This window comes from Parasteatoda tepidariorum, chromosome 5, assembly GCF_043381705.1.
Source record: "Parasteatoda tepidariorum isolate YZ-2023 chromosome 5, CAS_Ptep_4.0, whole genome shotgun sequence".
NCBI classification, from domain to species: domain Eukaryota; kingdom Metazoa; phylum Arthropoda; class Arachnida; order Araneae; family Theridiidae; genus Parasteatoda; species Parasteatoda tepidariorum.
Genome location: NC_092208.1, coordinates 8,016,649 through 8,033,603, shown reverse-complemented (window position 1 = coordinate 8,033,603; position 16,955 = coordinate 8,016,649). Strand labels below are relative to the sequence as shown.

At 31.2% G+C, this 16,955-nt stretch overlaps 2 protein-coding genes across 2 annotated transcripts in view; one reads left to right on the top strand and one right to left on the bottom strand.

Moving 5' to 3' along the window:
* LOC107451099 (leucine-rich repeat transmembrane protein FLRT3) overlaps positions 1-7,568 on the bottom strand; it is a 40,011-nt gene extending 32,443 nt beyond the window's left edge. Inside the window, exon 1 of the mRNA XM_016067090.3 lies at positions 7,357-7,568. The gene's annotated coding sequence lies outside the window, so the exon portion shown is untranslated. The remainder of the gene's footprint in view (positions 1-7,356) is intronic.
* Positions 1-16,955, top strand: part of LOC107451097 (RAB3 GTPase activating protein subunit 1) — a 191,381-nt gene that overhangs the window by 156,507 nt on the left and 17,919 nt on the right. Inside the window, exons 16-19 of the mRNA XM_016067087.3 lie at positions 11,158-11,212; positions 14,799-15,000; positions 16,533-16,621; positions 16,723-16,860. Coding sequence (XP_015922573.1) covers positions 11,158-11,212; positions 14,799-15,000; positions 16,533-16,621; positions 16,723-16,860 — 484 coding nt within the window. The remainder of the gene's footprint in view (positions 1-11,157; positions 11,213-14,798; positions 15,001-16,532; positions 16,622-16,722; positions 16,861-16,955) is intronic.

Sequence of the window (16,955 nt, the reverse complement as noted above, 5' to 3'; positions counted from 1 at the left end):
TATATATATATATATTGAGAGAATTCTACGATATTTTTTATCTTTAACGATACAGGTACCGTAAATGCATACATTACTGCGGAAAATTCTTGATTCCGCGCTTGAACGGACCTGCCAATTGATCTGCAGATTGGCTAGGTAATTAATGTGCATATTAACAGCTTTGAAGCTTTAGCAGTAACATGCTTAACAGTCCGACCTTAGTTTGTGAAAATGAAACAATAACGGAGGAAGTGACAAAAATGCTACTTAATAAGACGTTAGTAAATATCGATATTTATTACCTGAGCCCCTCTAAATCAAATTACAAATCGATACTCTACGGTTAAAATAAATTAAAGATAGACGAAAATGTCATTGTTTGGGGAATTTAACTCTGGAAGCCGACGCTCAAATTTCGTACTACAAAATATTGTTCTATATTGCTTGAAAAGAAGACTGACGATGATAATGCTTCAGTGTCGTTTGTTTAACAATGGAACATGTAATATTGGCTTGTAATATGTTCTCCTGCAAATCGGCAGGCCTACCCACGCCTCTGAAATTGAATGAAATAACAATTGACGACCTTAAAAATTCCGGCTCTCTTTAAGCTGTAATCTACAAAGCGTTCGTTGATAACCGAACAAGTTTTGTTTTAAAATAACTGCTAGTTATGCGGGCGTTTATGAAAGTCACGGGATGAGAAACAGTCATGCTTGTGCTAAGTTTTCTTATTTAGGGTTAATAAATATATTTTGATAGGGTGCGTAGTTTTTTTAAAATCCCTTAAGGGGCTTTTTTTATTCGGGGTTTTCAAACAAGGCTTTATTTTCTATCTTTTATAAAGAGATTTTTTCTTTGCCTTGTCGATTGTCGTTCTAAATTACAAAAAATGCATAATCTTTCACAATTTTTCTCTGCAATATTTATAAGAAACTAGCTATTTTATCATGATTATGTGAAGTTTGAGAAAATATTTTTGAATTTTATTGATTTTATGTTCAGAAATTAAGAACTTTAAATGAAATTTTATTACTGCACAGATCCTAATTAAGATTTTTTTTTTCGGAAGGTGATTAAAAATATTTGTTGAGTGCTTAAAAAGTTCTTAAAAGGTGCTTATTTTTTGTTGAGAAATCTGGCTACGCTCCCTGTTTTATTTTTATTTTATAACCGTTGTTGAACAGCGGAACTATGACTACTAATGCTCATCTCCGTAGCCTTGTAATTTTGAACCCAATCCAGAAGACAAGATAACTCCTGGATTGTATTCGTTGAAATTTGCCTCCGTGGAGGACTTTTTGAAGGAACTAACCCGTATTTGTACTACACGGAGAGGGAAACCTCCGACGGGTAGCCTGACGGCAAGGGGACTAACCTATGATCCGTCTACCACTGAGGATATTTTATGTCAGCACTGTGGGCAGTGCGAGTCGGGTGTGGAATTCGTATCGACCAGCCATCGCTCGAATTCGAACGCGGTTTACCTCATTGGAAGGCGAGCGCTTTATCCCCTGAGTCATCACGAATTACATATTTGACATTTTTTTAAATTTTATTTTATAACCGTCGTTGAACAGCCGACCCAATTCCGGGTTTACGACTACCAATGTTCAACTCCGTAGCCTTGTAATTTTGATCCCAATCCAGAAGACGAGGGGGCTCCTGGATCAGTACCCCCAGAGGTATTGATTTATTATGGGAACTTGGAGGACTTTGTGATCGCGACTGATTTAACGTGCACCAGTCACCCATTTAATACATGGGGATTTTTCGGCCGGCTTGATTCGAACTCCTTTTCTCACAAACAGGAGTCCCAACGCCCTACCAACCATGCTATCCCGACCTATATGTTTGACATTGTTATTATTATTTTTATTACATTATTTCCATTACTATTATTATTTTTTTAAATAAATTATGATGGACGAATTATTGAACTTTCATCGCATGTGTTTTCAGGTTTCGAATGCTGAGAAAAAATTCCAAGATAAATTAGAGATTATAGAAGTGATTACTTTTCTATTAAAGGAAAGTGATGTTTTTTTCGCTTGTTTTCGGGATTCGGTTGACAGCGTTTCACGGCGAACCGGCCGAATTTCCTCGTTTTGTGTGAAAACCACCGAGTCAAAATCGGGTATGAGGAACTATTTTGGCGAGACACAGGCGTTAGCGAAAAATTTCGTTCGGAACGTATCGTTTTTATTTATACCCTTAGACTACATCAGATTAGCATCATTTAGGAAAAAATTATAGATAACTTAAGATTTTTATCTGTGATCTATATGCTTGGACATTTTTTCTATTTTTACCTGCTAAATAACTACTGTTAAATAAAACTGAATCCTTATCAACCGCTTTTTGTAAATTATGGGTTTTAAATATAGATTATGGTTTAATCATTGTGACATTACGGATACTTTTCAGAAAGGATACTTCAAATTTGTTTTGATAGCCTTTGGGTAGTGCTTATTTATAATTTGTAAGGTGGATGTTTGAAGTATGTCAATAGCCATTATTTTTTTTCGTAAATGTATGTTTTAAAAGCCTCGGACATATTATACAAGAAAGAACTCAACATCCTCGTTTGTGCAAATATCCTTATATCGAAATCGGGAATAAGGAACTCATAAAATATTTGATTAGAGATAGATAACCCGATAAAATATATCATTTGTTGCAATAAACATTAAAAAATTTAATACATCCGGTATAATTTTGAGAATCTATAAGGAGTCATAATTTTTTTAAAACTTGGGCGTTATTTAAATAATTTATTAATTTTTGCAGTGGTGTCAGTCTTATTTTATAACTGTCGTTGAACAAGCGACAAATTTTTTTTGAGGGTTTTATATATANGCATTACCTTATTTTAACATTATTTTAATTAACGTTCTTAAGTATAAAATAAAAATTACATCATAAAATTAATTACGGACTCCTTTTATATAATCCGAATGGGATTCTCTTTTTCTGTTTTTAGAATTATTTTATTTCAGCATTACCCTATTTTAACATTATTTTAATTAATGTTATTAGTATAGAATAAAAATTACATAATAAAATTAATTACTGACTCCTTTTATATATTCTGAATGGGATTCTCTTTTTCTGTTTTTATAATTACTTTATTTCAGCATTACCTTATTTTAACATTATTTTAATTAACGTTCTTAAGTATAAAATAAAAATTACATCATAAAATTAATTACGGACTCCTTTTATATAATCCGAATGGGATTCTCTTTTTCTGTTTTTAGAATTATTTTATTTCAGCATTACCCTATTTTAACATTATTTTAATTAATGTTATTAGTATAGAATAAAAATTACATAATAAAATTAATTACTGACTCCTTTTATATATTCTGAATGGGATTCTCTTTTTCTGTTTTTATAATTACTTTATTTCAGCATTACCTTATTTTAACATTATTTTAATTAACGTTCTTAAGTATAAAATAAAAATTACATCATAAAATTAATTACGGACTCCTTTTATATAATCCGAATGGGATTCTCTTTTTCTGTTTTTAGAATTATTTTATTTCAGCATTACCCTATTTTAACATTATTTTAATTAATGTTATTAGTATAGAATAAAAATTACATAATAAAATTAATTACTGACTCCTTTTATATATTCTGAATGGGATTCTCTTTTTCTGTTTTTATAATTACTTTATTTCAGCATTACCTTATTTTAACATTATTTTAATTAACGTTCTTAAGTATAAAATAAAAATTACATCATAAAATTAATTACGGACTCCTTTTATATAATCCGAATGGGATTCTCTTTTTCTGTTTTTAGAATTATTTTATTTCAGCATTACCCTATTTTAACATTATTTTAATTAATGTTATTAGTATAGAATAAAAATTACATAATAAAATTAATTACTGACTCCTTTTATATATTCTGAATGGGATTCTCTTTTTCTGTTTTTATAATTACTTTATTTCAGCATTACCTTATTTTAACATTATTTTAATTAACGTTCTTAAGTATAAAATAAAAATTACATCATAAAATTAATTACGGACTCCTTTTATATAATCCGAATGGGATTCTCTTTTTCTGTTTTTAGAATTATTTTATTTCAGCATTACCCTATTTTAACATTATTTTAATTAATGTTATTAGTATAGAATAAAAATTACATAATAAAATTAATTACTGACTCCTTTTATATATTCTGAATGGGATTCTCTTTTTCTGTTTTTATAATTACTTTATTTCAGCATTACCTTATTTTAACATTATTTTAATTAACGTTCTTAAGTATAAAATAAAAATTACATCATAAAATTAATTACGGACTCCTTTTATATAATCCGAATGGGATTCTCTTTTTCTGTTTTTAGAATTATTTTATTTCAGCATTACCCTATTTTAACATTATTTTAATTAATGTTATTAGTATAGAATAAAAATTACATAATAAAATTAATTACTGACTCCTTTTATATATTCTGAATGGGATTCTCTTTTTCTGTTTTTATAATTACTTTATTTCAGCATTACCTTATTTTAACATTATTTTAATTAACGTTCTTAAGTATAAAATAAAAATTACATCATAAAATTAATTACGGACTCCTTTTATATAATCCGAATGGGATTCTCTTTTTCTGTTTTTAGAATTATTTTATTTCAGCATTACCCTATTTTAACATTATTTTAATTAATGTTATTAGTATAGAATAAAAATTACATAATAAAATTAATTACTGACTCCTTTTATATATTCTGAATGGGATTCTCTTTTTCTGTTTTTATAATTACTTTATTTCAGCATTACCTTATTTTAACATTATTTTAATTAACGTTCTTAAGTATAAAATAAAAATTACATCATAAAATTAATTACGGACTCCTTTTATATAATCCGAATGGGATTCTCTTTTTCTGTTTTTAGAATTATTTTATTTCAGCATTACCCTATTTTAACATTATTTTAATTAATGTTATTAGTATAGAATAAAAATTACATAATAAAATTAATTACTGACTCCTTTTATATATTCTGAATGGGATTCTCTTTTTCTGTTTTTATAATTACTTTATTTCAGCATTACCTTATTTTAACATTATTTTAATTAACGTTCTTAAGTATAAAATAAAAATTACATCATAAAATTAATTACGGACTCCTTTTATATAATCCGAATGGGATTCTCTTTTTCTGTTTTTAGAATTATTTTATTTCAGCATTACCCTATTTTAACATTATTTTAATTAATGTTATTAGTATAGAATAAAAATTACATAATAAAATTAATTACTGACTCCTTTTATATATTCTGAATGGGATTCTCTTTTTCTGTTTTTATAATTACTTTATTTCAGCATTACCTTATTTTAACATTATTTTAATTAACGTTCTTAAGTATAAAATAAAAATTACATCATAAAATTAATTACGGACTCCTTTTATATAATCCGAATGGGATTCTCTTTTTCTGTTTTTAGAATTATTTTATTTCAGCATTACCCTATTTTAACATTATTTTAATTAATGTTATTAGTATAGAATAAAAATTACATAATAAAATTAATTACTGACTCCTTTTATATATTCTGAATGGGATTCTCTTTTTCTGTTTTTATAATTACTTTATTTCAGCATTACCTTATTTTAACATTATTTTAATTAACGTTCTTAAGTATAAAATAAAAATTACATCATAAAATTAATTACGGACTCCTTTTATATAATACGAATGGGATTCTCTTTTTCTGTTTTTAGAATTATTTTATTTCAGCATTACCCTATTTTAACATTATTTTAATTAATGTTATTAGTATAGAATAAAAATTACATCATAAAATTAATTACTGACTCCTTTTATATATTCTGAATGGGATTCTCTTTTTCTGTTTTTATAATTACCTTATTTCAGCATTACCTTAATTTAACATTATTTTAATTAATGTTCTTAAGTATAAAATAAAAAATGCATAATAAAATTAATTACGCGGTATTTAAGTAGACTCTTTTTACATGATCCGAATGGGATACTCTTTTCTGTTTTTGAAATTAACTTAATTCAACATAGCAATCTATTGGGACAATGTTAAGGTAGAGTATTGTTTTGTCGAAGAAAATTTTCCATTATTGAAATTAAGTAAGCAAATGTTTATGTTAAACAATAAAATTTATTAATTACTTGCTAACGAAACTGAGTAATTTATACTGTAATAAAATTTCTTTTCTTCAAATGCAAAATTCTAAAATAGATAGTACGACACAGATACAAAATAAGGCGAAACAAATTCTCAGAAGTCGTTTTTTTTTTGTCAGTTTCAAAAAATTTTTTTCAAATAAGTAAGATATATCAAAACATTTGTATGGTTCGTATTATTTGAAGACCGGTCTGTCCGCAATCGTGATCACGTTGACTGAATCATTCCGTTGGTCACGAAATTGTGAAACCTTAACCTCCCTCTGACCCCCCTGGCCGACAACGAGCTGTAGTTTGATTGCTTTACTTACGGTTCGAAGACAGTAGTTTTTCATTTGTATAAAATATAAAAATGATTATAAAATGTTACAAAATGTATTTAAAAAATTTGCTAACGTTTTAAAGTAAGTTGAAAACGAATTTCTCCTTATTTTAATAAAATTAATAATGTAATTGAATTTCAAATCTGTACGAAATTTCATTTCAATAAAGCTTCCTAAAATTGAATTTTCAATAATAAAATTCTATTTTTAGTATAATTTTTTATAATTTTTTTTTTAACGTTTCTAAAAAAGAAATTTTTTTTCCACATTGACAAGAAATATTCAAATTAAGAAATATAGAAATTAAAACTAAAATTGATTAAATGGAATTAAAAAAATGTGCCACTATTGTGAAATTACATCAATTTAATTAGTTTTATTTAATTGATTTAAATTCTACTTTGAGTGATATTCAATGAATTAGTTGCAATTCAATAAATTAAGTTGAATTAATTTTTTAAACAATTTATTAAACTAAATTAAATTTTAATGCATTTAAAATTAAAATTGATAAACTTCAATCAATTAAATAAATGAAACAAAAGTTCCGATTAGTCGTTAAACTGAATTAAATTTTAATTACTTTAAAACTGAATAATTTTAAATTCTTTATTCCAATAAATAGTAGAACGAATAATAGAATAAGAGAACGAATAAATAATAGAACGAATTTTGAGTTGAAATTCTTTAAATTGAATTTCAAATTTGTTTAAATTCATTTATTTGATTTGAATTTATCGAAATTCATTTAGTTAAAATTTGATTTTAAAAGTTTTGTTTTTACTATTTTCTATCGGATATTTTTAATTTTAAAAAAAAAGCATTTTTTAACGAAAATTAAAAAACGTTCGAAACATCTCACCTTCGCGGTTATGATCAACCCATGCTTGCCTGAAACACATAAATCCAGTTAAGGCCGTCCACTCTCCTCAGATGTTGGCGTGTGAAGTGTTTCGGAGAGAAAAAGAGAGAACCCGTCTCCGCGCTGTTTGGCCCACTTCTTCACGTGAGAGTCCTTTCTTTGTTGATCGTTTGGCCCGCTTTCTCTCTTCGGGAAATAATGCTCCGCGAATTGAAAATAATAATAAACAGAATAACTAGTTATTGCCGTCCGCTTAATTGGCAATCACTCAATCCCGATTTCGTAACGCCCTCTATACTTTCTTCACCTGCTGCAGGAAAAATGAGTGTGGCTTATTAGTTATGAATGGGGAAAGTTCTTTGCCTTCTTAATTTGCATAAAACTATATTAATCGTCTGCAAATCCTGCGTTTTTTTGGAAGAAGTTTCATTTCTATTGTGTGGTATCGCTAATTAAGGGTAAAATTTGGAAGAATATGAATGTAGCTCTCGTTTTCATTGCGATAATAGCATTTAAATAATTATTTATTCTTTTCCTTGTTTTTTTTGCGAGTTAATTTTGCTATTGTTTATTATTTATTCGATGTGTTAAATTTAGCTCAATACAATGATTTATTATCCTAGCTGTGAGATCTGAGTAAGTTAAAATGAAAATTGAATAGCTTAATTATTATTTGAGGTTACCTAGTATTTTTTCGACTAAACAAAGGATCATATAGAAGATGCAGTTAATTTTTAAAATAAAGGTATATTTTATTAACGGAAAACGAAATGATTTAACTATGTAAAGTTATTTCATATTTTAACAACATAATAAATATTTTACTCTTTACAATACAGCAATATTTTATTAAGGGAAAACAAAAATTGTACAAAACGGAATTTCTTTTTGAATTTTTTTTTTTAAAGAATTATATGTAATGCAAATAAAATTATATACTTAAAGGCATTTGACATTATTATTAAACTATATTAAAAGAAAGAAAAAAACTACGAAAAAGTAAGCTTTTATAGTTCGATGATAACGAAGATTATGATAATATATAAAGCGGGACAACTCTCTAAAATTGATATTTTGAAATAAAAATGAGGCGATCTAAAAATAAAATTCACAAAACAAAATTTAAATATAACAAACTCAAACGAAACTGCAATTCACGATTTTGTTTGGCAAGCTACGGCTCGGCTTTAAGAAACTAAAGTGACGGGTTATACTATTGCAGTGACACGCGAAATGTACATTTTAAATTACTTTAATTCACTGAAAAGAGCATTTCAGAAGAATTAAAAGCATGGCTAATACCAGCGGCCATCTTTGGCAGATTCAGAAACAAGTACGATTTTTGGTGATATATTTTCCATGAACTAATGATGATTTATAGAAGGCCATGCTGCGGAGGAGGCTTACTTTTTCCTTGGGAGGTATGTGATAAATGAACCCAAATTAAATTGCAAATTTTGAAAATAAATTGGTAATGGGGAAGCAATTCCACCATTTACGAATGTCGTATTCGTAGACTTCAAAAGCTTATAACACAGTAAAGGAAAAAAAAAATCCAACAGTTTTTAAAAAATGTTGTGAATGAGGTGAACCGGGTACGAATCCCAGTGATGGCTGGTCGATACGAATTCCGCATCAGGCTTGCACCGACCACAGTGCTGATGTAAAGTATTCTCAGTGGTAGACGGATCATGGGTTAGAGTGCCCTTGCCGTCAGACTAAACATAGGAGGTTTTCCTCTTTATATAACGAAAATGCAGGTTAGTTCCATCAAAAAGTGCTCAACGAAGGCAGATTTCTCCCAATACTTGATCCAGGAGTTCCCTTGTCTTCTGGAATGGGTCCAACTTGCAAGGCTATGGAGGTGATCATTAGTCGTTGTAAACCCAAAAAATGGGTCGGCTGTTCAACGACGATTATAAAATATAAAAAAAAATTGTTGTGAAATTAAGTCTCGGTGTCATTTACACTTAATCCTGTTTTTAGAGACTTTTAGAAGTTATTGTTTAAGTAATTGGGAACTAGCTGATAGGTGCGTAACATTTTTTTATTTTATTTCCAATGCAACAGGCGATATAGACATTATCCTAACACCGTACAGAGATCAAAAGAAAAGAAAAATACAAATACAGAAAGATATGAATTATACAAAAACAAAAGCAAAACATCTAACATAAAAATTAAATCGAGAAATTAAATTGAGCAAAAGTTCTCTGGCCTCCCAGTATCGGGAGTAGATGCAGTTCTTGGGTGCGTAACATAATGTGTTGTGTTTATAATACCCTACTTGTAATTTTTGAAAACCAATAAAAGTTAATAAAAATTGCAGTAACCGCTTTGACTTATTTAAACCAAAATTAATTTAAAAAAAAAGAAAAAAAAAACTCAGTTATATACTTTTAAAGTCAGCATATATTAAGCGATAGAATTTCCAAATAATAAATTAACACATTATTATAAGCAGTTGCTTTAACGATAAATTCTATATAACCGAATGTACTAGTTTTCAGTGTGAGTTATTAAAGACAAGTTTTAACCCATATATAAATGACAGAGCTTATTAAGTTCATCAGTCCCGTAGTGGACCAACACCTCCTAGAAGTATGAAGGCCTCAGCACGGATCAATTTAGTAGTCCGATGTGACGAAGTTAACTGCGCAGTTGATGAAAAATAAGAAAGATGTCATTACGTTCGGGGTACAAAGCTGCGCAGTGGTTGAAAATACGGTGTATGTCATTGCGTTTGGACTACTAAAGGATATTTATGGTAACCCGTGCAGAGGCCTACTCTTTTCTAGGAAGTGTTGAGTGGACTGATCGTTAAGACACGGTTCCCAGCAGATCACCGAAGTCAAGCATCACTGACTACGGTCAGTGTGCGGGTGGGTGACCACTTGGATCAGCCTGCGTCGGGACCGAGGGTGTGCGGTATGGGTCCTCGTTAAACTGTTCTACCGTAAATTGCTCGACTTCGCGTGCAGGTCGTCGGGCTACCGAAGCGGGGGTGTCATCCCCTCTGCAGAGGATCAAAATTGTAAAGGTACGTCTTCGAATCATCCTCAGGGATGTTTCCCAGACCGTCGCCAATAGCCCATTGTGCAGCTCTAGTGCGACGTAAATGAACAACAACAATTAAGTTCATCAACAAATGCCGCACTAAATGAGATTAAATATATATTGTAATTATTATAACCGTCTTTGAACAGCTGACCCAATTTTTGAGTTACCACTATTAATGTTCAACTCCGTAGCCCTGTAATTTTGAACCCAATCCAGAAGATAAGGGAATTCCAAAATCACGTATTGGAAAAAATTTTGCCTTCGTGGAGGAATTTTTGATGGAACTAATCCATATTTACCTTATATAGAGAGGAGAACCACGAAAAACTCCCACGATTAGCCAGACAGCAAAGGAATTCGAACCCATTATCTGTCTACCATGAGGATATTTAACGTCAGCACTGTAGTTGGTGCGAGCCGGGTGCGAAATTCGTTTCGCCCAGCCATTGCTGGAATTCGAAGACGGGGCACCTCATAGGGACACGAGCCCTCTCTCCCCTGAGAAATCTCAGCTCATGAGTATCTATTGCAAACTTACATCAGTTTTGAAAATAGCATATTATTCGCAAAAAAAGCATTTCATGTCATCATTTCATGTAATTACAGATCCTTCGAAAAACAAACTTAAACTAGAATTATGTATGTTGTTTTGCTAATCACTATTTATATTTGAACAACTATTTACGATCTATTTTATCAGCCCAAATAATTTGATATTCTTTTTTTTTTTCTTCTTTTCAGCCTTGATCCAGGGACACCCAACATGAATTACTGCCTTCTTCATCAGAAACTTCAGGTGAGTCGATTCTGTGTTAAATGATTTATGGTTTGCGATAGGAGAAAACAAACTTGAGCTAAAAGGTTGAGCTACCTGACCGGAAACACACTCTCTTAAGTTATTGTTAATTGACGTGTTTTCGACAGTTCTTAATCTGGCTTTCTTTTAAAAGATTGAAAGCTGAGACAGAATAAATGTGGGTCAGCTGACTGACATCTTAGGATAGCTCATTCTTTTCGGAATTAATGAATGAATTATTCATTGAAGTTATCTCAACGTGCAGGATTAATCAGTAAATTGAAACGGGCTGAAAAGAAAACTTTGTTAAATAGAATTCTTTCATATATAATTATTTCTATAATGGATGGTTTACTGTATCATGGGTATTAATTAGTAACAAGTTTGTTATATGAATATTGATAGTTAAATGTAAGTTCATTGAAGTTAACTTTCTACCCAGGATTAATCAGCAAGGAACTGGACTGAAAATGAAGCTTTATTATTAAGAGGAATTCTTTCGTATATAATTATTTCCTTATTAAATGGAGGGTTTACTGTATCATGTGTATTAGTTGTTAACAATTTTGCCATATACATGAAAATTGATAATTAATGTAGGCTAAATAATTATTCATTAAAGTTATCTTATCGCGTGGGGTTAATCAGCAAAGACCTGAACTGAAAATGAAACTTTATTATTAAAAGGAATTCTTTCGTCTATAATTATTTCCTTACATAATGGATGGTTTACTGTATCATGGGTATTAATTATTAACAAGTTTGTGGCATGAAAACTGATAATTAATGTAAGTTCATTTAAGTTATCTTAGCAGCCGGTATTAATCAGCAAATTGAACCGGACTGAAAATATAGCTTTATTAAAAAAAATTCTTTCCTATGTAATTATTTCCTTATTAAATGGATGGTTTACTGTATCATGGGTATTAGTTGTTAACAAGTTTGTTATATACGTGAAAATTGATAATTAATGTAAGCTAAATAATTATTCATTGAAGTTATCTTAGCGCGTGGGGTTAATCAGCAAAGACCTGGACAGGAAATAAAACTTTATTTGCAAGAATTCTTTCTTTTGTAATTATTTCCCTTTATAATGGATGGTTTACTGTATCATGGGTATTAATTATTCACAAGTTTGTAGCATGAAAACTGATAATTAATGTAAGTTCATTTAAGTTATCTTAGCAGCCGGTATTAATCAGCAAATTGAACCGGACTGAAAATATAGCTTTATTAAAAAAAATTCTTTCCTATGTAATTATTTCCTTATTAAATGGATGGTTTACTGTATCATGGGTATTAGTTGTTAACAAGTTTGTTATATACGTGAAAATTGATAATTAATGTAAGCTAAATAATTATTCATTGAAGTTATCTTAGCGCGTGGGGTTAATCAGCAAAGACCTGGACAGGAAATAAAACTTTATTTGCAAGAATTCTTTCTTTTGTAATTATTTCCCTTTATAATGGATGGTTTACTGTATCATGGGTATTAATTATTCACAAGTTTGTAGCATGAAAACTGATAATTAATGTAAGTTCATTTAAGTTATCTTAGCAGCCGGTATTAATCAGCAAATTGAACCGGACTGAAAATATAGCTTTATTAAAAAAAATTCTTTCCTATGTAATTATTTCCTTATTAAATGGATGGTTTACTGTATCATGGGTATTAGTTGTTAGCAAGTTTGTTACATGAAAATTGATAGTTAAATGTAAGCTAAAATACGAATTCACAAATAAATAAAGTTATCGAGATTTTTTGTATACTTAATTTTTCTATGTCGTTAAAAGATTAAAAAATAGTAATAATAGTTTTTCATGCCAAATAATTCCCTCCCATTTTTAATTTTTTTGTAATCTTTTTTGTTTCTAAACAAACATAATTTTCTATTATTCGGGGCCTTCTACATTGTTTGAAATCATATTTTCTGTGGTACGTCTTGAGAATTCGTTTATTTTAATTTTGCATTTTTTACAGACATTCCAATTTAAATTTTCCTCTCAAAAATCCAATTGCTTTCTTACGACAATGAACCTGGGAAAACAACCTGTTACATTAGACAGTTAATTATTTTATTTATTTATTTAAAAAAAATGGTTTTGCTATTGTTGCTTCACATATGTTGGTCAAGAAACAATGCGAAAAAGTTCGTTACAGCTTGAACTTCCCATACAAAAGCCAAATATTAACTGCCGAAAACAAATTCACAAGTCTTTATTTAAATTCAACAAATTTAAAGAACTCCTTAATTGGGCCGAGGATGATCGATTACAGAAATTTGTTTTCGAAGCTAAGAAACTGTTCTCGATTGCACAAAATCACAATTGCCATAATGATGGAACAAACTCTCCATTTCTTTGCCTCGGTCTGTTGGAGTTGTTTACTTTCGTTTGCTTACTGTGGACATGACAACTTTCAAATACACTTATATTAGATTGGAGTCAAGATTTCAACCTATTGCCTTCCGTGCCGCCAGTATGATATCGGTGGTGACCACCAGACCACCTATCGAACCTCTACAATATTTTTGAGTTTATTTTAACAACTCTATGGCGCTAATTTTTATTCTGACTTTTACACTTTTTCATCGTTTTAGTGGCTTGCTCGTGAACTAATGGCAGATATATCACAGACGGGAGTAAATTAAAAAAATTATGAAGATGATAGAATATTTTGAACAGATAATCTTGAAGTTTCTTGGATTATTTAACATCATCAATGACCCCAATTTTAGAGACGAGCTGGTTCATGGCACACGGCGCTTGTCTCCCTGTGAGTGAGATTAACCAGGTTCGAACCCCAGCGTTGTCTGATCTGTACGAACTATACTCTCTTCTTCTACATATACTTGATGGTCCCGCAGTGGGCTGATCGTATAGACACGGTTCCCAATAGAACACCGAAGTCAAGCATCACTGGCTGCGGTCTGTAAACGGGTGAGTGACCTCTTTGATCTACCTACATAGCACCAAGGGTGCGCGGTATCTGTCCTTGTTAAAGTGTTTTACCGTAAAGTGCTCGATTCGCGCTCAGATCGTTGAGCTACAAAGGCAGGGGAGCCATCCCCTCTGCAGAGCATCAAAATTGTGATGGCGTGTCTTCGGATCATCATCGGGCATGTTTCCCAGACAGTCGCCAATAGTCCAAGTGTGCGAAGTAACGAGCGACGTAACTAAAGTACCTACCTATCTTGTACTATGCATAAGGATTATTGATTCTGATGGCGAAGTCAAGCATCACTGGCTGTGGTCAGTAAGCAGGTGAGTGATCACTTTGATCAAACTGCGTAGGGACCGAGAGTGCGTGGTATCGGTCCTTGTTAAACCGTTCTACCTTTAATGTCGTGTGCAGGTCATCGGGCTATCAAAGCAGGGGAGCCACCCCCTCTGAAGAGGATCGAATTTGCGATGGCAAGTCTTCGAATCATCCTCAGGGATGTTTCGCAGATCGTTCCCAGTAGCCCATTGTGCATCTTTAGTGCGACGTGACTAAAGTACCTACCTATCTTGTACTATGCATTAAGATTATTGATTTTGATTGCGAGTTTTAGCAATAGCAATGTAATGTGTGTGGATTTTGCAGATGCTGAACTGTTGCATTCAGAGGAAGAAGAGCAGGGAGTGGCAGCAGCTGAGGAGTAGTGTGGATTCCCTGCGCGAAGACTCTAGGTCACTGTCATCCACTGGAGAAGCAGCGCCTTCCCACATGAGTGAAAGTGATGACGAAGAATTCTTTGAATGCGCTGAAAATTCATCCTCGTCTTCTGCCGATTCCAGAAATTCAAGTGAGTAGTGCATCACCTTGGTTGTATTCATTTTTTTTTATTTATTTTAAAATCATGTTTACATTTTATACATTTAACGATATTACCAGGAAAACCTCTGCAATTTACTCACATTTCCAGTAAAACGTTGAAATAAACCTGGTTTCTCAGTTAGCTTTACGGCACCACGGGTGGCCTGAAGGCAAGGGGACTCTAACCCATGATCCGTCTGCCACTGAGGATATTTTACGTCAGCACTGTGGTCGGTGCAAGCCGGATGCGGAATTCATATTGACCAGCCATCGCTCAGATTCGAATCCGTTTCACCTTATTGGAAGACAAACGCTTTATCCTCTGAGCAACCACGGCTCTGTGTCATTTCCATTGGTATTTTAAAATAAAATGTTTTGAGAAAAGTCAGTTGCGTAAACTTCTAATAAACCATGACTCCAAACTGCATTTAACATAGTGCCTGAAGTAAACAATTCACAAATTTTAAAATATATTTTAGGTAATCTATAAATCTTAGGTAATCTTCGCTTTGAATTTAAGGTAAAGCGAAAAGTATCATGGAAAGTGAAACTATCGCACAAACAACCGAACAGGAGAAAACAGTCCTAGCAGAAAAATGACTTGAACCCTCATTGGACCAATATTCATAAATCTTGGCTCCTCAAAGGGCCGTTATTTTTCCAATATTGGCCCTATATAGAATTTTCCTAATCTTCCGATATTTTTCAGCCACTTTACAACCCATATCGGTCCTACATAAAATTGACAGATTCACCCGATATTTTACATCCGTCATTTAGCCAATGTTGGTTCTATATTGGTCTATGTAGGCCATTCTATTACCAATATTTCAAAAAATAAAAATTAAAGGAAAAAGTTGTGATCACCTTATTATGATCACTGGTTACCCATTGGTCAAATGCTTTTTCTTTTTGAATTGACTCCGTTAAACATTTCAAATCATGGGTTGCAAAAACTGTCTCCAATTGATGTTTGTCGTCGGATTGGTTTTCATATCCTCCCTATGTACGTGTTTCAAAAAATACTTTTCCTTCTTCAGCATTCATATTTATATTAAAATCATAGTCAAGTCGGTAATTATACGTTAATAATAAAAATAATATAGAAATACTTTAAATTATTATTCTGTAAGTGCATTAAAAATGCTTGGTGGTGGAAATGAAAAGAAAAACAGCAGCGGTCGCCATAGAAACGCATGCGCACTGTTTACTATTACTCTTGAACACTGTTGAAAAGTGTGATGACGTCCAAATAAGTTGCGCACGCCATCAAACCCAAAACAAGACCCATTATGCCACTGGGTAAAAATCTAGACATCCCAATATTGGTCCCTCGTTGCATTTTCTTATTGGACCCATATAGAGCCAATTTTGAACCCACTTGGGGCCAAAGTAAAGTTGTTTGCTTATATATTCTAGACAAGGAACTGGTATTCCTCATGTGACGTTGCTAACACAAATATTTGAAATAAGTTGCATTGGAATGTACCTTTCAAATTTTTTTTTCTTTTTTAATTTCAGAGAAAAAGGTTTCAGAAGGTAGATTGAGGCAACTGGGAGAAACAAGGCTCCTTTATCACGATGAACCTTTGTACATTCCTCTCACTCAAGTAATTAATCATAAGTGCTGTTTTAAGTATTAATTATAAGTATTATTTCTTCAAAACTATTGTAAAATTATCAATCATTGATTTTCTGTATTACTCTCTAGGAACCAGCACCAGTTACTGAAGACATGCTGGAAGAGCAAGCGGAAGTTTTGGTACAGCTTGGTACACACGCAGAGGGTGCAGCATTAAGAGCTCGAATGCAAAGTGCCTGTTTAATGTCAGATATGGAAGCTTTCAAGGTAAGTATAATTTTTAATGTTTCAATTTAAAAATTTTATTAGATACAATTAGTTTTTTTCCCGTATAGATTTCTTTGGTTCATAAAGCCAAAACA